This window comes from Pristis pectinata, chromosome 28 (genome assembly GCF_009764475.1).
Source record: "Pristis pectinata isolate sPriPec2 chromosome 28, sPriPec2.1.pri, whole genome shotgun sequence".
Taxonomy (NCBI): Eukaryota; Metazoa; Chordata; class Chondrichthyes; order Rhinopristiformes; family Pristidae; genus Pristis; species Pristis pectinata.
In genome coordinates, this window is record NC_067432.1 from 26,792,661 (window position 1) to 26,813,847 (window position 21,187).

At 43.5% G+C, this 21,187-nt stretch overlaps 2 protein-coding genes across 3 annotated transcripts in view; one reads left to right on the forward strand and one right to left on the reverse strand.

Annotated features, from left to right (window-relative positions):
- The window catches only part of myo1ea (myosin IEa), a 122,076-nt gene extending 116,478 nt beyond the window's left edge, over positions 1-5,598 (forward strand). For both annotated transcript variants that reach the window (XM_052040347.1, XM_052040348.1), the window contains 3 exons: positions 1,220-1,255; positions 3,131-3,300; positions 4,680-5,598. In XM_052040347.1, coding sequence (XP_051896307.1) covers positions 1,220-1,255; positions 3,131-3,300; positions 4,680-4,756 — 283 coding nt within the window. In that variant the 3' untranslated portion in view covers positions 4,757-5,598. The remainder of the gene's footprint in view (positions 1-1,219; positions 1,256-3,130; positions 3,301-4,679) is intronic.
- Positions 5,599-12,238: 6,640 nt separating this feature from the next.
- Positions 12,239-20,793, reverse strand: LOC127583959 (G2/mitotic-specific cyclin-B2-like). Its single transcript, XM_052040420.1, has 9 exons — positions 20,229-20,793; positions 18,322-18,432; positions 18,098-18,244; positions 17,841-18,011; positions 15,831-15,989; positions 14,612-14,848; positions 14,313-14,453; positions 13,610-13,720; positions 12,239-13,538 (listed from the first exon to the last, which is right to left on the reverse strand). The coding sequence occupies exons 1-9, from the start codon at positions 20,724-20,726 to the stop codon at positions 13,437-13,439; spliced, it is 1,677 nt and encodes a 558-aa protein (XP_051896380.1). The 5' UTR covers positions 20,727-20,793; the 3' UTR covers positions 12,239-13,436.
- Between the last annotated feature and the right edge of the window lie 394 nt (positions 20,794-21,187).

Consider the following 21,187-nt stretch of genomic DNA (forward strand, 5'->3'; position numbering starts at 1 on the left):
CAGCAGCAGTATCTTTTGTGTAACTGTCCTGTCCAGTGAGGTGTACCTTGCCCCGTTATCTCTACTTGGAGGTACAGGACTCCTTGTGCTTTGAGATCTGTGACACAGATGAGAGCTTTTGCAACATGGAAATGTGACAGGTGTTATAAAACTTATCAAAGCACTGGCTCATTTCCCACCCCACACTCTAAAATTCTCTTGTGAAGGAAATGAGCATCAATGAACAATGTCAGCATTCATACAACCAGGCCTACTCCTGGTATCAGGAACATAGAACACTACAGCACAGTACAGGCCCTTCAGCCCACAATGTTGTGCCGACATTTTATCCTGCTCTAAGATCTATCTAACCCTTCCCTCCCACATAGCTCCCTATTCCTCTATCATTCATGTGGCTATCTAAGAGTCTTTTAAATGTCCCTAATGTATCTGCCCCCACAACCTCTGCCGGCAGTGCGTTCCACACACCCACCACTCTCTGTGTAAAAATCTTACCCCTTATACCTTCCTCCACTCACTTTAAAATTATGCCCCCTCGTGTTAGCCATTGTCGCCCTGGAAAAAAGTCTCTGACTGTCCACTCAATCTATGCCTCTTATCATCTTGTACACCTCTATCAAGTCACCTCTCATCGTCCTTCTCTCCAAAGAGAAAAGCCCTAGCTCGCTCAACCTATCCTCATAAAAGGTGCTCTCCAATCCAGGTAACATCCTGGTAAATCTCCTCTGCACCCTCTCTAAAGCTTCCACATCCTTCCTATAATGAGGCGACCGGAACTGAACACTCCAGTGCAGACTCCAGCCTTTTCCCCTCTTCCTGTCCTGCAAACTCTTAAACTCCCTTTTACCAATGTCACCAGCAACAAGTTCTGAGCATCAGTGCAGACCAATAACCTACTTCACTCGGTCCTGTAACATGACACTTGTCTAGTCCGACTCCCTCAGTAACTTCCAGGGATCTGGAGTGCACCAGCCACAAATGAAAGAACTGCTCCCCCTGCTGGTATGTCCATTGATACCTCTCACAGACTGAAAAGGCCAAAAGTGGTGAAAATATGCTCAAGATATTGTAGAAACCTCTGTGTTAAGCTAATCCAATTAGTAATAATGATGAGAAATTCTTTAACGGAAGGAATATTTGTCTCGTCTATTTTGCTGTATTAACTTACAGCAATTACAAATGAGTGCATGTGTGTATTAAAATCTCTTCCTTTTTATAGCAACCGTACTGGAATGACACGACCAAGTGAAGGAAAGTGAGTCAAGAATGATACTGTTGGGTGGTGCTTTGGGTGCTGTGCTTCAGGATTAAATTCTGCTGATTTGTTTTAAATTAATATTTAAAATTATGCAATAGGTTTGATAGATGATCGTTAGTTGCATTTCTAATGGTGACATAGATTTTGATGCTAACCGAATCAATCATGGGAATGAGAGAGTGATATTTCTGATGTTAATGAAATACTAATATCATTAAAAGCTATCATGATTACTTTAAGCAGTTGTAAAGGAGATGGAGAATGTGTGAACTTAGTTTACAGTACCTTTCCTGTTCTGCCTAGGCTCCTTTTAAAAAAAAACATGAAGTTTTAAACAGGAATATGTTGCAGGATTGGTGGATATACATCATTGATGCACTTCCAAGGACTGAAATCTAGTCTTAAACCTGAGGGGTGTTGATGAATGGGATGGGAGAACCAGCTTCTCCTGAGAGGCCTGCTGACCAAAGAACTCAGGTGCACAATATTTAACAGCAAAAGGCCTGGGGGAAAATGAGATATTACTTTCTTTTAACCGGGGGAATTGTTCTCTATAGGCAAAGAGAATAGTGGAAGCAGATTCGATAAATGTTAAACAAAAAATGGACATCAATACACTCTGTACTAACTCAATATAACTGCACTGTGTAATGAATTGACCTGTACGATCGGTTTGTAAGACAAGCTTTTCACTGTACCTCAGTACAAGTGACAATAATAAACCAATACCAATACCAATTTGGAGGAAAACAGTAGGAACTGGGACTAATTAGATGGCTCTGTAACAGAAGGACATTTGTCTGACCTGTTTTGCTGTGGTAATGCAGTATTTATTGGTGTGTGTGTGTGTGAGAAGCATCAGGCACAGAAGGCCAAAGGTCTCTCTGTTGGATAGTTCTGTGTAAACGCCATTCACAGTCAGGCTTCCTGTGAAGCTGAGGGTTAAGGTGGATGGGAACAAATTACGTACTTTTACTTTGCATGGATGGAGGGAACTGTTTCTCCCACAACACTCTTGGTCAGTCACTAGATTGCACCATGCTTGTGTGAACTTGTTGACCAACTAGAACGAAGACGATGTTGAGGAAACAGGTGTGCATGTGTGAGGGAAAAACCTGTACCAATTTGCAGAAAAAACGCTGATTAATGTAAGTTGTAAACAAGTCAGTAGAACCTCCATTTACCAAGTTAAGAAAAGTTAAGATGTCAAGTTTAGAGAGGACATTAACAATTCAACAGGAAGGTTTAAGTAGCAGTGTCAATATTAGGAGTAAGAAAATGGAAGATCTTGGGAGGTTTAGAATAAGTGTCAGAAGCAGGCTTGGGGAGGATTTGAAGGGAAGAGCACAAGTTCCAGATGTCCTTCCTTGAAGATAGGATTCAGGGAGTAGTGAGACAAGGAGGAGCTGGGGTTGAGATCAGTCAAAAACAATACAGTCCCCTCCCTGTGCCCAAATCACCTTTATTCAAACGTTTCATGCTTTGTGGCCTATTTACGCTGGAGACTCGCTTTGTGTGTAGATTGTTGCTGATTATACAATTGGAGTGTCCAAGCCATTTGCCACAATTATATGCAGCCCAGTAAACAACACCGCCAAACTCAAACAGTTCTGTTCACAGCTTGGGATTATTGAGGTCACCTCCACCATGTTGTCCGGAGGTGTGCCTCACTGACGGATAATTCCAAGGGTTGGAAATTATTGGGCATGTTATGTCAATCTTATAGGGGCCATGGGTGGACAAAGAGCTTGGACACTCTGCATCTGTAATTTTTCCTTCCCTAGTCCTTCCCTTGTTATAAGTCATAAACTAGAAGTGGAGGCTCAGGGGGGAGAGCAGCTGTCCCACTATTTCTGTTTTGCTTTGCTCTAGGGCGCACAGGCAGATGTCAAGTCGGCCACCCCCTGCAGGAGGTCGACCAAAGCCCCAACCCAAGCCCAAGCCTCAGGTACCACAGTGCAAGGCACTGTATGCGTATGATGCTCAGGACACAGATGAACTTAGCTTTAATGCTGATGACGTTATAGAAATTGTAAAAGAAGGTAAGTCTCTAAAAACATTCTCCTGACTTGCTCCATCCATGGGGTTTAAACTATCGTTGCAAAGTTTAAAAAAAACACACTCCACCCCCTATTATCTGCAGACTGTACCCTGGTGCCAGCCCCAGGAATAATGATTGGCAGTCCTTAACCAACTCTAAAAAATGAGCATTATTTAAATTTCCAATAAAGGAACACAGCTGGCCCGTATTTAGCATGTTTTTCTACCATTTCTGCTGATTTCAGGTATGCTCCATATTTGGTCCAGTGGAGCAGTTTCTTAACAATATCTTCACTTGTCTCAATTTTAACCTGAAGTGCCATGTGTGGGACTTCATGAAATGTTTTCTGAATACCATGTGTACAATTGGCATTGATACTCCTCAAAGACCGTGAAAGAACTTTGTCACCATAATTGTGTGTAGTCTGGTGAAAATGTTATTGTGGGCTATTTCACAGAGGCTGAAGCCGAGCTGTCCTTCAACATGATGCACATTTATGAAGAAAGATCTTGCAATTTCCTCTGTCACGCCCAAAGTATTTTAAAGGTGATTAATCAGCAAGTGTAGTTACAGTTATAGGGAAAAGCAGCTGCCAGATGTGCAAGATCTCACAAATGGTGGAGCAATTTACATCAACCAATATTTTAGTAGCATTAGTTGAATGATAGGTCTTGGCCGGGACGCAAGGTAAACCTTCCTGCTGGTGCAGTGGTGTTGTGACAAGATACCCGTCTGAGAGGGCCAGTGAAGCATGGCTCAAACATCGCACCTAAAAGTAAATCTTATTTGCTTCAAGGGATGGGAGACAGGTAGCAGTGGAAATGGCCCCTGCTTGTTGTTCTTTTTGCACCATGGATCCCCTTTCAACATGTAACCTTGGGTGCAGTACTGAGAGAGTACTGTACTGTCTTTCTAATGCTACGTTAGAAATAAACTCCACCTATTCTCTGAGGGAAATGTAGAGCGTTCCCTGGCATTAAAGAACAGGACAGTCCCTGTAACCTAGCTAACGTTTATCACTCACCTAATCACACAGAGACGCTTACTGGTTATTTAATAGGGGAAAGTTTGTGGGATCTTGCTGTGCAGGCTAGCTAGTCACAGAAGTGCATGCTTCACTGCAGATACAATGATAGTACTGGGAAAGTTCAGCCCTACAGAGTGCAACTTCATGCAGCAGTTAACAACTCTATCTTGTTGGGGTCAGATGAATCACCACTGGAACCCAGGAGAACTGTAACATAAAGGGATAAATGCCGAGCTCGAGTACACACAATCTGACTTCATGACAGACCTATTCTTATTGAATGGATCATTTTAAGGTCGTCGCTACTAGTGAATGTTATCAAATCAAATTTCCATGCTCTCTTTTCATCGTAGATCCCTCAGGATGGTGGATCGGTCGTCTGCGAGGGAAACAAGGATTGTTCCCCAACAATTATGTTGCCAAGATATAAAACTGCTATTATTAGAATATATGGACAAACCAAAAGGAAGTACGGCACAGACAGCAATACTACAGTGATAAGGACATACTGTATATGTTTGTAAATGTATGAATCTGCACAAACCTGTAGTCTGGAGCTACATCCGTGATAGAACCGAAGGAGCTGTAATTTATTGTATTTATACGTTTCCCTCTACAAGATGTATAGCTGGTAGTTTAGAAGAATGTTGCACAACATACCTGTGTAAAGGATTCTTATTTTTGCTTTGTTTTTCATCAAATATAGCTTTACTCTTTATAATTTTAGTAATCTGCTATTTCTTCAGAAATACTAGTGATGAAATCTAAAACTTCCCTTTTCAAGTAAGTTCTGAGTTGGGACAGACACTGAACTTTGCTGCTGACTCATGTTCGAGGAATGTTTGCTGCACTTAAGGCCCAATGGAATGGGATGTTCTGTTTTGAAAATAATTTAAAACTATCAAACTTTCTACCAGGGGCCACAGGAGTACTATAGACTGCATTGGTGACCAGTCTACCCAGTACTGTAGAAATGAAGCAAATTGCATTTTAGTGCCTTATTGCATAAATGTGGCTGGTCCATATTAAATGCTGTATTTGATGTAAAGTTGAGGTTAGAGAACTGTTTCATTTTCCCCTTTAACTGTATTAAATACTGGATTCTACAACTTGTGTCTAAATGCATAGTCTACTTTTTTTTCCCCCCTGCTGGAACCTAGAAACATTGTCAGATCTTTACTTTGCATTTTCTCTTTGGCCAATGTGTTGAATTTTATAAATTTATATGAACCAACTCTTAATGTAGGATTGATAAATAAACAATTCAATATATCCAAAAAGGTCTTTTTATCTGAGATTTGACTAATACTAATTAGCTAGTGGATTACAAGTTCAGCTTTGACAGTGGTCAAAGTGGGAAAATTGTTTGATTGGTCATCTTCTGCATTACCATTATAGAAGAGAAAATTCTGCAACAGAAGCACACTGCCAGTTCCCAGCCAAAATTCATTTACACCACAAGCACATTCAGTAGTCAAAGGAATTGTCTTGCGAACAGGAGCCGAGAGGTAATGTTGCAGCTATATAAGAGCCTGGTCAGACCCCACTTGGAGTACTATGCTCAGTTCTGGTCGCCTCACTACAGGAAGAATGTGGAAGCCATAGAAAGGGTGTAGAGGAGATTTACAAGGATGCTGCCTGGATTGGGGAGCATGCCTTATGAAAACAGGTTAAGGGAACTCGGCCTTTTCTCCTTGGAGGGACGGAGGATGAGGGGGGACCTGATAGAGGTGTATAAGATGATGAGAGGCATTGATCGTGTGGATAGTCAGAGGCTTTTCCCCAGGGCTGAAATGGTTGCCACAAGAGGACATAGGTTTAAGGTGCTGGGGAGTAGGTACAGAGGAGATGTCAGGGGTTAAGTTTTTTTACTCAGAGAGTGGTGAGTGTGTGGAATTGGCTGCCGGCAACGGTGGTGGAAGCGGATACGATAGGGTCTTCTATTAACAGACTTTTGGGTAGGTACATGGAGCTTAGAAAAATAGAAGGCTATGGGTAAGCCCAGTAATTTCTAAGGTAGGGACATGTTTGGCACAGCTTTGTGGGCAGAATGGCCTGAATTGTGCTGTAGGTTTTCTATGTTCTAACTTGTGTTCACGAATGAAGTAGAAGAAACATGTGGCTTTGTGGCAAGATTTGTTCCAAGAAAGCAAGAATGACACACTGCTGGTACACAAAGAAGCCAAGCACGTGATCTGTGACAAAACAGTTGGACAAACTGAACAATACAATAATAGAGAGGTTAACTGCTATTATATGGCAGCCGTAAAAACCATCAAATGGAGACTTCTCATGAAGTAGCAATTGAGATTCCTATTGCCTACTGTCGAACCATAACTGGAAGAGCCTCTAGCTGGGTACAGGTGCCTGTGCAGGAGAAAGAGTCAAAGTCCCTTTCAGATCCATGAGCACATGGCCTTGGATCAAAAGTAGAGCTAAACTTCAGATTATTACAGAAAACTCAAGTGCAGAAGTGACAAAAACTGTGAGGAAAAAGTTAAAGGGAAAGCCCAATCAGGCAAATTAATAGGTGTTAGCTTTCGCTCCAGAGACCAAGGGTAACTATTTTGCATTTGTATACAGCTGAGGTGGGGGGCAGTGAAGGAGAATGGAATAATAGACAAGATGAAAGGAAATATCAAGTGGCTTAGCATTCTTAGACATATCAAGACCCAAATGGAATATCCCAGACAGTTTACAACAGGCAATTTTGGGGTGGGGTGGGGTGGGGGAGAATGTTTGGAGGGGCTGGAAAAGAGGGAAGAGTCTCAAGACCATTTCCCCATGGCCAAAATTGTAGTGCTGAGGACTGGTAACTTTGCATTGTTGTTTGAAGGGAGAAGGGAATAATTACAGATCAACCGGACAAACAAAATTAGAAAAAAAAACAAAGACTATTTTGAAGTACAAGGACCATGATTGTTTCAACAAATCATAGTCATGGAATTCACTCATTTTAGATCCAAGGGTAACACTTACTAAAGAAGCTCCATCACAGCTTTTGATAGCACCATATGATAGTATTTTGCAGCTCAGCCTATCCTCAGGAACCAAGGAAAAGAGTGGCACAGTGGATCCAGAACTGGCTCAGTTGCAAAGAACAATGGTTCACAAGAATTGGGAGTGGAGGTTAGATTGAGGCTTGGTATAGAATGAATGCTCAAGTAAACATTGTCAACCTCAAGCAGGTTGCAGGTAGAACAGGAGGAAGCTTTTCCTTGGTAGAAGATTTGGAACATATCTGGAATGGGAAGGTAGAGGTTCTTTTACACGTCTGCAAGCCAGGTAGGATTAAGCTGTCAAGTTTCAGGATCCACCTTGAAGAGTTGTGAAAATTGTGTCAATGATCATTTACCACAGCACTTGATGACCATGTGTAGGGTACAGCCATACTGCTCAGCTGGGAGACAACACCAGGACTGGTTAACCATTCGTGGCTTTGTAATAAGACAAAAAGTCTGTTGCATTTTATTGAGATTATATGGATAAAGGTGAACCACTACAATACTATTTCCTGCCCCAGTGTCAATACATGTTCACTAACACTTGACGATTTAGTACTGGAGTTGCTGGCAAAGCAGGAGGGGGAGGGGGCTGAGTGCTGGGAAGCAGCTGAGGAGCTGAGGTGAGTGTGCTGTAAAAGGACTGTGGAGGGCAACTGAAGGGTTAAACAGAGTGTTGATTGGTTGATTAGAGGGAGCTAGTACTTGAGATAATTGGCAGGGACAAATATAAGGAGGGGTAACTGAAGAGGAGTGGTCAGTGTGTGAGTGGCTCAGGGCAGCTCCTGCTCCCACTCTGGTAAGGCTGGGTAAGTTACTTTAATTAATTTAGGAGTAGGTAATGAAAGCAGCAGTTAGGGCTGTCGAGTGCTCTGTATGCAGCATGTGGGAAGTCAGAGCCAGCACACTTGTCCCTGATGACTACACCCATAAAAGGTGCATCCAGCTGCAGCTCCTGACAAACCGAGTTAGGGAACTGGAGCTGGAGGAACTTTGAATCATTCGTGAGGCAGAGGCAGAAATAGACAGGAGTTTCAGGGAGATAGTCACCCCTAAAAGTCACGAGGCAGGTAGCTGGGTGACTGTCAGGGAAGGGGTATAGACAGAGCAGAGCACCCTTGTGGCTGTAGCCATCAACAATAAGTATACCATTTTGGATACTGTTGGTGGGGATGACCTACCAGGGACAAGTTGTAGTGGTTGCGTCTCTGGACCCTCAGCTCGGAAAGGAGGAGAGCAGTAGTGATAGGGGATTCGATAGTTAGGGGGGGACAGATAGGAGGTTCTGTGGGAGAGATCGAGAATCCTGGATGGTCTGTTGCCCCCCTGGTGCCAGGTTCTGCGATATCTTGGATTAGGTTCTCGGTATTCTCAGGAGGGAGGGTGAGCAGCCAGATGTCGTGGCCCATGTAGGTAGGGACTGATGATGTGGATAGGGAGGAGGAGGAGGTCCCACAAAGTGTTGAGAGTTAGGTGCAAAGTTGAAGGACAGGACCTCCAAGGTTGCAATCTCAGGATTGCTACGTGTGCCACGAGCTAGTGAAGCTAGAAGTAGGAAGATAATGCAGCTAAACACATGGCTAAGGAATTGGTGCAGGAGGGAGGGCTTCATGTTTCTGGACAATTAGGCTTTCCTCCAGGGAAGGTGGGACCTGTTCCAACGGGACGGTTTGCTCCTGAACTGGAGGGGGACTAACCGACTTATGGGTAGGTTTGCTAGTGCTGCTCCAGGGGGTTTAAATGATTTGTAGGGGGAGGGGAACCAGAGTGTTAGAGCAGATAGTGAGGTGGAGGAGGATAAAGGTCATGCGAGGACTGCAGGTATCGACAGAAATCAAAGGTTTGTACGTGATAGGAATGCTCTCAGGTGCATCTATTTCAATGCAAGGAGTATTGTAGGTAAGGCAGATGAGTTTAGGGTGTGGATTGGCACGTGGGATTATGACATTATTGCTATTAGTGAGTCTTGGTTGCAGGAGGGGCAGGACTGGCAGCTTAATGTTCTGGGGTTCTGTTGTTTCAGACGTGATAGGGGAGGAGTGGCAATACTAGTCAGGGAAAATATTACAGCTGTGCATAGACAGGGCAGCCCAGAGGGCTCATCTACAGAGGCCATATGGGTGGAGCTGAGGAATGGGAAAGGTGTGGCTACACTAAGTGTTGTATTATAGACTGCCCAACAGTCAGAGAATTGGAGGAGCAAATCTGTAGAGATAGCAGACCGATGCAAGAAACTGAAAGTTATGATAGTAGGGGATTTTAACTTTCCACATATTGACTGGGACTCCCACACTGAAAGGGCTGGATAGCTTGGAGTTCGTCAAACGTGTTTAGGAAAGTTTTCTAAATCAATATGTAGAGGTACCAACAAGAGAGAATGCAATACTTGATCTCCTATTAGGGAACCAGACAGGTTAGGTGACAGAAGAATGTGTAGGTGAACATTTTGGGTCCAGTGACCATAATGTCATTAGTTTCAAGTTAATTATGGATAAGGATAGGTTTTGTCCTTGAGTTGAGGTTCTAAGTTAGAGGCCAATTTTATGGAAACGAAAGGATTTAGGAAGACTGGATTGGGATAAGTTGTTTTCTGGCAAGGATGTGTTCAGTAGGTGGAAGGCCTTCAAAGCAATTTTGAGATGGCAGAGTCTGCATGTTTCTGCCAGGATTAAAGGCAAAGTTAACAGGTATAGGGAACCTTGGTTTTCAAGGGATATTGGCAATCTGGTTAAGAAAGAGGTGTATAGCAGGTATAGGCAACTAGGAACAAATGAGGTACTTGAAGTGTATAGAAAATGTAAGAAAATACTAAAGAAGGAAATCAGGAAGGCAAAAAGAAGACATGAGGCTGCTTTGGCAGATAATGTGAAGGTAAACCTGAAGGGTTTCTACAAGTATATTAAGAGTAAAAGGATAGTAAGGGACAAAATTGGTTCCCTAGAAGATCAGAGCAGTTGTCTATGTGTGGATCCTCGAGATGGGGGAGATCTTAAAGAGTTTCTTTTGCATCAGTAATTACTCTGGAAACTGGCATAGTATATATGGAAGGAAGGGAAACAAGCACTGGTGTCATGGAACATAGATATTAAAGAGGACGAGGTGCTTGCTGCCTTACAGCGAATAAAAGTAGACAAATCCCCCAGGCCTGACATGATATTTCCTTGGACCTTGAGAGAGACTAGTGTAGAAATTGCAGGGGCCCTAGCAGATGTATTTTAAATGTTCTTAGCCACAGATGTGGTACTGGAGGGTAGCTCATTGTTCTGTTGCCTTTTTTTTAAAAAAAGGCTCTAAAAGTAAACCAAGTAATTACAGGCCAGTGAGCCTGACATCAGTAGTAGGTAAATTACTGGAAGGTGTTCTAAGAGATCAGATATACAAGTATTTGGACAACCAAGGGCTGATTAAGGATAGTCAGCATGGTAGATCATGTTTAATGAATCTTGTAGAGTTTTAAGATTACCAAGAAAGTAGATGAAGGCTGTGGATGTTGTCTACATGGACTTTAGTAAGGCCTTTGACAAGGTCTCACATGGAAGGTTATTTCAGAAGGTTCAGACACCAGGTATCAATGGAGAGGTTGTAAACTGGATTTGAAATTGGCTGTGTGGGAGAAGGCAGTGGTGGTGGATGATTGTTTCTCAGACTGGAGGCCTGTGACTAGTGGTGTGCCTCAGGGATCTGTGCTGGGACCATTGTTGTCTATATCAATGATGTGGTAGATTGGATCAGCAAGTTTGCTGATGACACTAAGATTGGAGGTGCAGTGGACAGCAAGGAAGGCTTTCAAAGCTTGCAGAGAGATCTGGACCAACTGGAAAAATGGGCCAGAAAATGGCTGATGAATTTAACAGACAAGTGAGGTGTTGCATTTTGGAAGGACAAATCAAGGTAGGACATACACAGTAAATGGTAGGGCACTGAGGAGTGTGGAGGAACAAAGGGATCTGGGAGTTCAGATACATAATTCCCTGAAAGTAGTCACAGGTAGACGGGGTTGTAAAAAAGGCTTTTGGCATCCTGGCATTTATAAATCAAAGTATTGAGTATAGGAGTTGGGATGTCATGGTGAGGTTGTATAAGTCATTGAGGCCAAGTTTAGAGTATTGTGTGTAGTTCTGGTCACCCAACTATAGGAAGGAAATCAGTAAGATTGAAAGAGTGCAGAGGAAACTTGCTAGAATGTTGCCAGGTCTTCAGGAGTTGAGTTATAGGGAAAGATTGAACAGGTTAGGACTTTATTCCTTGGAGTGTAGATAAATGAGGGGAGATTTGATAGGTTTACAAAATTGAGGGGTATAGACAGAAAATTCATAGGCTCTTTCTTCCTAGATTAGGAGAGATAAGTACAGAGGACATGGCTTTAAGGGGAAAGGTTTAGGGGAACTTCTTCACTCAGTGGAAAGTGTGGAACAAGCTGACATCTGACATGGTAAATGAGGGCTCACTCTTAATAAATTGGATATACATGGATGGGAGAGGTCTGGAGTGTTATGGACTGGGTGCAGGTTAATGGGACTAGTGGAATAAAGTTTTGGCACAGACTAGAAGGGCTGAATGGCCTTTGCTGTATGGTTCTAAAACGTGTGGAATAAATAACATTATCAAAAAAACATTGCCATTTCTAACTAATACCTTGTCAGAAGGCCCATTGAGAAGGAATCTCTGGTTTCCTTCAAGCTGTTCACTAATCTTCACATTAAAAAAGGCATCAATTTTACTTTAAATATCTTGGAGCATGGGTATGATGGAGACCTGACAAGGCTGCTTTGTAACAGCTCAGTCACCTTTGACGCAACTGTCTGGGTCCAGTACAGGTTGCTATTACATCCCATACTCAATTATACCTTTGAAGGCAGGGCTTGTGCTTGGGTACCTGCACCTTGTATTTCAGAATTACACAACTTAAACTTCATGAATACTCAATTTTATTAAACCAGTTGTACTAAGTTTGGCACAAAACAATTCAATCCAGTTTCTTGTTGACTATAGCAACCATATCATGTACTTTATTTTACAGTACAAATCACAGTGCTCAGATTAAACATCTAGCAATACCACAGTATTCAAGGCACCCTCCAAGATCCTTGTCCCAAAACAGCTGAACTGAGTAATGTTGTTACTTTGACTGCTCAGTCACTATAGGATTTATACCGAATTCATTTTGTTTTGGAAGAAAATTAACAAAACATCTGCAAAATTGTGATAGTTCACATTTAAACCAGTAAAGAGGGACTAAAAATCTACATGAAATATTCTCTTAATGAGCCAGATGTTTGATTGCACCAGTTTACTTTGACTTGTTCTTAATCTGATTTGGAAACTATTTAGCAGGCCCAGCCAATTACAGATTTCATCCTGTTTGCCCAGTTTAAATTAAAATCAACTAGAACCAAAATCTAGAAATCCAAAATGCATTCAACTCTGCACTTGTACATTAAACACTTAGCATTCTAGATCTGCACTAGCACATGATACAAGTTGTCCCAGCTTGGTCAGTCTCCCCAAAACCGAATTGATCAATACCAACAGGATGAATTACTAGGCTGCAAAGGTGGCCAATATGCTGCTGTATACCAATTCAACATTAAGCCCAAACTTTAAAAAAAATCAAGTAGCTAATATTTAAAACCATTTAAGTTACTATCCAATCTCAAAAGCTTGGCTTGAAAGCAGCAATTTGCATTAAAGAACATCCTACAGATGAACAGCAAAGCAAGTGCTCCATGGAAAGTGTTTAAAAGTCACCCCCACAAGCTTAAAATTGGAAGTGTTTAAATTTTGTACTGAAGTTTGCATTACAAAAGGCACAATCGTAGAACATTAAAAAATTTACACATTTAAAGCATTAGACTACTGTTATTTTAGTTGCTGATCAAGTGTCCATAACCAATGGGTCCATTGCTGATGAGACTGACCATTCTCCATACAGAAACTCCGGAGGAACTGAAGTTAAAGATTAGAAATCAGTGACAAAGACAGACAGCAAAGTTCATAGGGTTTGAAATAAGAGTATGCACCTGATGTACCACAGTTCACACTTCTGTGTTATAGCAGCAATCCGTTAAAATCTCCAAAAAGTGCAAAAAAATGTCCATTTTTGGATGGTTACAATAGGGAAGCAGCAAGTTCTTTGATAATTGGTGACTTTAGTTGAGGAATAGTGCTTATTTTCAGCAGTTTAGCACTTGCATATTTGTTCTTTATAGCCTAAAAAGGAAACAGATCATTAAACTGATGAAAAGGCTCAAATTAAAAATATCAGTTAGGTTTGTACTTACAACATGCTTTGTGAGGCCTTCATTTATTTTCACCACATTCTTTGCTATGTGCTTCATAGTTGAAAGCAAGGATTCCTCCGAGTAGCCAGTGTAGTATTGCTGAACTGGGGTCTAAAGCAAAATTTAAGATGGTTTTGTAATTCAAACATTCAAGGCCTTTGTAGATATTATAGCAGTAGCAAGTTAGCAACTAATCCCAAGAGACAACTCATCTCTAGTAGCTCAAATTCTACTATGGATCAATTCTACTATGAATTCTACTATGCAAATGGAAATAATGAGCCAAAGTACCAGATTTCATAAAACATCTGGTTCAAAGTCCTCACTACCCGAGGCATTAGTGCACCTTAACCACTATGGAATCTTCAAGCAAGGCACTGTTTGGATAAAGTGAGCATTGACTCACTGATGCCAATATCCCATGGATACAGAATAGCACCCCAACGGGAAACCACTTGGTTTGATCAAATTCATGAGTTTAATTGACAGGCTACAGGGAAGGTGATTTTAAGGGCAATTGAAGCATCAATTCTACAGAAGTTAGACAAAACAAACATGGAAAGACTTGAAGGAAATGATACTTTACTCCTTCCAGTGGAGGCCCAATCAGGAAGTCAGAGGTATTTAGGTACACACAAATGCAACTGAGGAATAAAAACTGTAGATATAGCCATTAGTAAGTGTCAAAACCAAGCAAACTTACCCATTTGCTTTGATCCAGGACTTTGAGAGCAAGACAAAGAGCAGCTGCTGCAATTTCAGAAGGGTAGATGTGCACCATGCTGTAGTCTGTAACTGTCAACTCCATCAGATACTTGGCAAGGGTGTGTTTTTCAGCATCAACCTGCTTGTCAAAGGGTTCAAAACAAAAGCAGTGACTTCTGTATGAATTCACTAGGAAATTGTAGCCAGTTTTTTTTTAAATACATTAGTTCCAAGGTTTGAAATTCTAGTGCCAAGATGACATTTGCAGCCATTTCAGAAGTCAGCTGCTGTACTTACATTACCAGCCTTTGAAGCACGCCTCAGAAAATGCAGAGGAAGTGGACGGCCCAAATTAAATTCAAGCTCTTTGAGAATTAGGATTTCCATTTGTCTGATTTGGGTCTTGGTGTATGCATTGTCTGTGATGTAAACAAAGTCTCCAATAACAGGTGGGTACATCTCCTCATACTTGGATGCTAGCAGCATGGCAGTCACAGCAACTAACTGGAGCTTCTTCCGAGAAACTGGTTGGCTCTGAAAAGATTAAAGCAAACAAGACCATTTGGTGTGTTTATAGGCAGACTTGCAATGTCCAAAAGGTTTGATTTGTCATTCAATCTTTGTTCTAGGACAAGTTACAGCTGTTTGCCCCAAGTACATCTGGAGCGAAGATGGAGACAAGCTTTCCCTGCTGTTTCCCTCCAGCATCCCAGGAGGGAGAGTGCCACCACTGAAACCCATGAGAACTACACACAGCTGGCCTTCAAACTTTAGCACAAGGCCAAAACTGCAGCATGCATTAACTCAGAACAGTGAGAAAACTAGTGTTTAGCCTTGTGCCATTAAGATCACAGCTGAGCCTCCCTTATTCCCCAATAGCAAGTCACTGAGAGCCAAAGTCTTTCATGACTGGCAGGTGGGTTCAAGACTTCAGCCCCAAGAGCAAAAACCCCAATTTGAGGTCATATGTACAAAGACAAGTGGTCCCAAGACAATAGCAGCCAAATCCACCACCATTAAAATATATTCAATCCTACATTCAAAGGACGGATGGTGCATGTTAACAAAGTCTGCAAACTCAAGGCAATTCGGCAGTCTCAGGTCCTGCAGTGGGCAATGAGGCTGGTAACCAGGAAGGATGGTTCCACACTGCATACAGTTTGTTAACTTGTGCAGTAACAATCCATTGCAGTATTGTCTTCTAACAGTTACAAATCAAATTAAATCACTCAAGTGCATATGCAACCTCTAAAGGCTCAAAGTATAGCAAGCTATTCAGAGTTTGTCTATTTAGATTTTGTTAGAGGACCCTCATACAGGAGTAATGGAGTCCATCCCCACTGGCTGGAGGTTCAGTATTAATGCTTAGAGGTGGTCCACATTTTGTACTGTAGAAAGGAAAGCATCAGAACAAATTGGGAAATACAACAAACCCATTGTCCCAACGAACACCCAGCACATGGACAAGTGCACATTGCACTAGAAATTTCAGACATTCTATCCTTGAGATATTTACTTGTAGAAAACGATCCATTATAGCCAAGGTCATGTAGAGGGTTTCTTGGAGCAGATGGAACCTCGAATGAACTTGAATTAACCAGTCAACCAGGATGGCACGCATGCGTTCATTTATTTCTTGCCCCTCAAGGTAACGAGGTCTGATTGTTTGCTGCATCTGCCATGAAGTAAAATAAACAGGCATTGGAAATCAAATAAATACATCAGCCAGCACCTGAGACCAGAGATGACATTGCAAGCCAATGGTCTCAATGAGACGAGAAGACTTTGAAGATAGAGGAATCATGAGAATAGAATCTAGGGGAAGATTAAAGATCTAATTAAGGCAAAAGACCAGAAAACACTTACCATCTACTTTTCAAATGGCAGGACCTTTGAAATAAAAGTATTATCAAACTAAACTCCAAGAGTTGGTTTGCCCACTGACTGTACACCAAGTGTCATACCATAAGCTCATGCCTGTAATGTACTTTCTGACTGAACCACCACCTCCTGCCCCCTTTGGGTTTGAGGGGGAATTCAACAGTTGAATACATCCTTCAGATGAAGGTATTTTATTGCTGCTAGATAAGGCCTACAATTTACAGCCAGCAACACAAGAATAATGATACATTTCCACATTAGGGTGGCCTGAAACTTATTGTCCCAGGAGGTTATTGTTTAGGGAGGCACTGTTGTACCATCCTCAGGGATAAATGCATGGACCTTGATGGGGCAACAATTAAACCAACTACTCCATCCTTGATTGTCAAGCTTATTGTTGAGGCTGCACTTTATCCAGACAGTATTCCATGTCTTGTGCATTGCAGATGGCGACAAGTTTTTAAACATGAACTCATGGGTTCATGAGCTAACCTGGGACAGTCCTCCTACAGTGATATCCTGGGCCAAGGCAATTGACCCAGCACATGTATGGTACAACTCAAACCAATTTACAGCAAAATTTTTCCTCTACATCTGCAAGACAAACTTACTTTTTCCATGCCTCCTTTACCTAGACTCTTCCCCTCACTACCTGGTTTTATCTGCCTCATCTGGTTCCACCAATCACTCAGCAGCCTCACCCACCACCCCCTCTCCCCCCCACCTTTATTCTCATTTCCACCTACAGCCAGGATTCACTCCCCCCACACAAAAAAAAATCTATTGCCCACCGACCTTTCACCTCTCACTTCCATTTTCTGGCCAACTTCCCTCTACACAGTCCCAATGCAGGGTCTCAACCCAGAACAGTCAACTGTCCCTTTCCTTCCACAGATGCTGTGGATCCATGGAGTTCAGTAGTTTGGTTTTTGCTCTGGGTTCCAGCATCTGCAGTCTCTTGCAACTGCAGTTTTATCATTTACAGCTACTTCAATTTTACATTAAATGTTCTAGACCAGGAGTAAATCCCTACTGAAGTCAGTTCTTCAAAGGCTAGAAGTCTGAGTCTCAGCAAAACCAATTGGTGGACAAGATTGATAATTAATGCTAATTGATAGTCACTCAATACTTCAGTGACATTGATTGGATGGTAATCAACTAGCTCAAAAAAGGTCTGCTTTGGGCATTATAGCCAAGATATTTTTCTCTTTCTACATTCAGATGGGTTGCACATGTAGCAAGTTTAACAGCTTGACCAGTGATGTGGCTCATTTCCTCTTCCCCCACAAGCCTTGCCTGTATCCTGTTGTCAACCAGAATTGGCCAGTTCTCCAATGAAGATCTCAAGCAAGTGAGGTGAATCAGCCACCTCCTCCAGTCAAAAGTAGCAAGTGTGTCAACCTGTCATTGTTATGTTAGTCTATTATACTTGGGCTCTGTAGTAGGCAAGTAGAAATCCTATCTGAGCAGCTGGTTGCTAGATTGCTTGGCTTTCTAACCTATTGGAAGACTGGCATCTCTTGGGTACACCTGATGCTTTTCTTGGCATGACCCCCACACTCAACCAAGTCAGGCTCATTTCCATCGATCCAACTCCTGCAGGGTTCATGAGGAAAAGAGCTTAGCAACTCTGGCATCTACTCACCTCAAGCTGGCGCAAGTATTTGTAGATGTCTTTAATGTACTGGCTGCACAGTTGAGGATTACTGCCATCTTCAGCATCAATATCTTCCACTTCTAATAAGGTGCCAGAAAAAGCTTGGCAGAGGCCTTCCTCTTTCATTGACACATCCATAGGTATCGGAGACAGAGGGTCCTTTGAAAAGAAACAATTAAAAATGGAAGGAAGGGAAAGCTTGACTTTCATTGAAGAGGGAGAAATGAATAGCAAGTTCCACGTACCTTGGGAATGGGTTCCTGAACAAGTGGCTTCACTTCCTGAACTGCTGGTCTCAGGACTTGAACATTAGGTTTGGAGACATTTTTTGTTAAAATTTTGCCTTTTGGTTTAGATGCTACTGGTTTGGACACTTTCATATTGTTAGCTTTCTGCAGTAGAAAAGAGATCAAGTTAACATCTGGATAAATTATTGCCAGTGTCAAGTTCGGTTGAATGTACATTTTACCTGCTCAGCTCCCCGAGTCACAACACGATTGGCCAGGTCGCCCAAAGCAGGCCGTCGGGATGCCCCAGCAAGCTTAGATGCCGGTTCCATATTCTCCAAGTTTTGAAGAGCCTAGCAATAGAAGATGTAGAGTAATAGAGACTACTACAGTTTCTCCCCACCCTTCCACAACTTAGATCAATGGTGTGTATTTAACAAGTCAAAAACTGCAGATGCTGGAAAACTGAAACCACCTCCAGTCAGACAGCATTTGTGGAAAGTAGTGTTTCAGGATGAAGACTCTTCTGCTGTTATCAGATGAGGAATTTCTACCATAGTGGAGAACTCTGCCTTAGATGACTTGTTAGAGCACTAGGAAAATCTCAGCCCCACTGGTTTTCATTGGAAAGCATTAATAAATTAGCATACATGAATACCACTGCCAGCAGAATGAAAGCCTCCTACTCCCAATTCTTACCATCAGGGTGGGGTTGGTGAAGGATGGAGATTGTGAAGTGGAGGGAAGGCCTAGGGCTTATGATTACTTTGCATTTATTGCCACGTTGACCAATGTCAGAGGGAAGCACTGGGATTAAAAACCCTAAATTCACCATTAGATTCAGACAAGAATTGTAAACATGGAAAATTAACTGATGTAATAACTTGTGCCTTGGATGGAGATGGATCAAGTTGGTGGTCAGAGTAATTAAACCACCAAGGCTAGTTGGAAATCACTGGTGGGCATGAATTCAGACCTGATCAAGCATAAATAACAGAAATTCCCTCCAAGGGATGCCAGTAAACCTAGATACAATAGTTCAAGTTCCAAGATTAGGGATACTAGTTTTTCTTTTAAATCCAGATGTTAAAATACTCCAGCCAGATTATTCAATCCAATTGATTAAACCAATCCAGTGCCATACACCAGCAAAGCTGTGCCAACTGTAGTATCATTCTGGAAAACCATTTGCAAATGCACAAATTCAATCCAAAAGCAAAGGGGCCTCAGCCTCCCATTAGAAACATTGCTAGGAGTGGAACTACAGGGAATGGGGCAGCAAGTCATTTTGCAGTTGAACAAGCAGTACCTAACCTACAGCCTGAAAGCAGCAGATAACCTATAGCCTGCAGGCTAACCTACAGCCTGAAAGCAGCAGATAAGATGGAAACAAAGTGTTAAAGTTTAAAGTGCAATTGGAAATGAGCAAGTAGAATTGTGGACCTTCAATAGCTGAGAAAGAGACTGACTGCTATCCAGCACCACCTCGGTAGTGGTTGGTTGAAAAGTGATTGCGGTCAACTTTTTGTACCAACAAGACCGACCAGACTAGACTAACTAGGGTGGGTAGAAGTTGCTAGATGTGGGCTCCAGCAAGCGTTCACAGAGGTGGACCTCAACCTTAACTCATTGATCTGTAAGCTTAAAATTTGTATTAAAAAGTCACAATCCAAGTTCGAAGTCAGCCCTAACTACAGTACAAAACTATAAATGAGGGTTTGGGGCGGTGGGCCGCAGGAACCTTGGGCAACGTGGACCATCGTTCAAATGCTTTATGTAACAGTGTTTAAAACGAGAGTTTGTTCTTCAAACACTTCGTTATCAATATTTTCCGCGAAACATTCAGGACAAAATTGAAACAATTCAAAAGAGTCTTCGAATAAAAGGTTTAGTTTAATCCAACACAAAATGAAATCAGTGAGTACTGGATCTTCTCAGAGATAGGGAGGGTTTAAAGACCTGTGGCTCGGCAGATAGAGGCACTGCCGCTAGTGGTTGGAATAATTAAACCGGGGGTGCCCTGGACGGCCAAATACTTGGCGGGGTTACCATGCGGGACGGTGTAACACTTCCACTACAAGTGGTTTACTACACACGGGGGCTTGGGAGGTGGAGGGGACACCGTGGGCCAACGTCGCCCGACACTTACAGCAGCACGGCGGGTGAAGGCCATGGCCAGCGGCGAGAGAGCCGGGGATGAGGCTGGAAACCACGGGTTGCCCGTGGACGGACGGTCGCTCGCTCGGTCTCCGGTCACTGCCGGGAGCGCTTCCCTGCTCGCTCTCCTCCCCTGAAGCAGCTGGTGAGCCGGCTTGGTGTGGCTGGTGGGCCCCGGGGTCGCTGGTCGGTCTCCGGCTGGGATGCTCCCCGGCTCTGGGTGGGTCCGGGCTCGCTCCGCTCTCTCCCCGGCTCTGGGTCGCTCTCCCTCCGGCTCTGGGTCGCTCTCCCTCCGGCTCTCTCCCCGGCTCTGGGTCGCTCTCCCTCCGGCTCTCTCCCCGGCTCTGGGTCGCTCTCTCCCCGGCTCTTGCTCCGCTCGCTCCCCGGCTCTTGCTCCGCTCGCTCCCCGGCTCTTGCTCCGCTCTCTCTCCGGCTCCGGCTCCACTTCCTTCCCCGCGAATCTTTCAAATTTCACTTCTCTGCTTCTCATTGGCCAAAACTTGAAAGGATGCTCCTTCCTGATTGGCTGCGGGTCGCGCTCTGGAATGCGTTGCCCGGGTGACGCCTCGTTCGGAGCTCGGACCTTTAATGTATCAAGTCACGAGGTGGCGGGAGTGTCTGCCCGGTGATCCGGCACCTGGAGGGGGGATCCGGCACCGGGGGGGGGGGAAGATCCGGCACCTGGGAGGGGGGGTGACTCGGCACCGGGGGGATCCGCACCGGGGGGGGGATCCGGCACCTGGGGGGGGGGTGGGGGATCCGGCACCTGGGGAGGGGATCTGGCACGGGGGGGGGGGGGAATCCGGCACCTGGGGGTGGGGTGATCCGGCACCGGGGGATCCGGCACCTGTTGGGGGTGTGTGTGTGGGGGGGGGGATCCGGCACCTGTTGGGGGGGGGGGTGTGGGGGATCCGGCCCCTGTTGGGGGGTGTGTGTGTGGGTGTGGGGGGG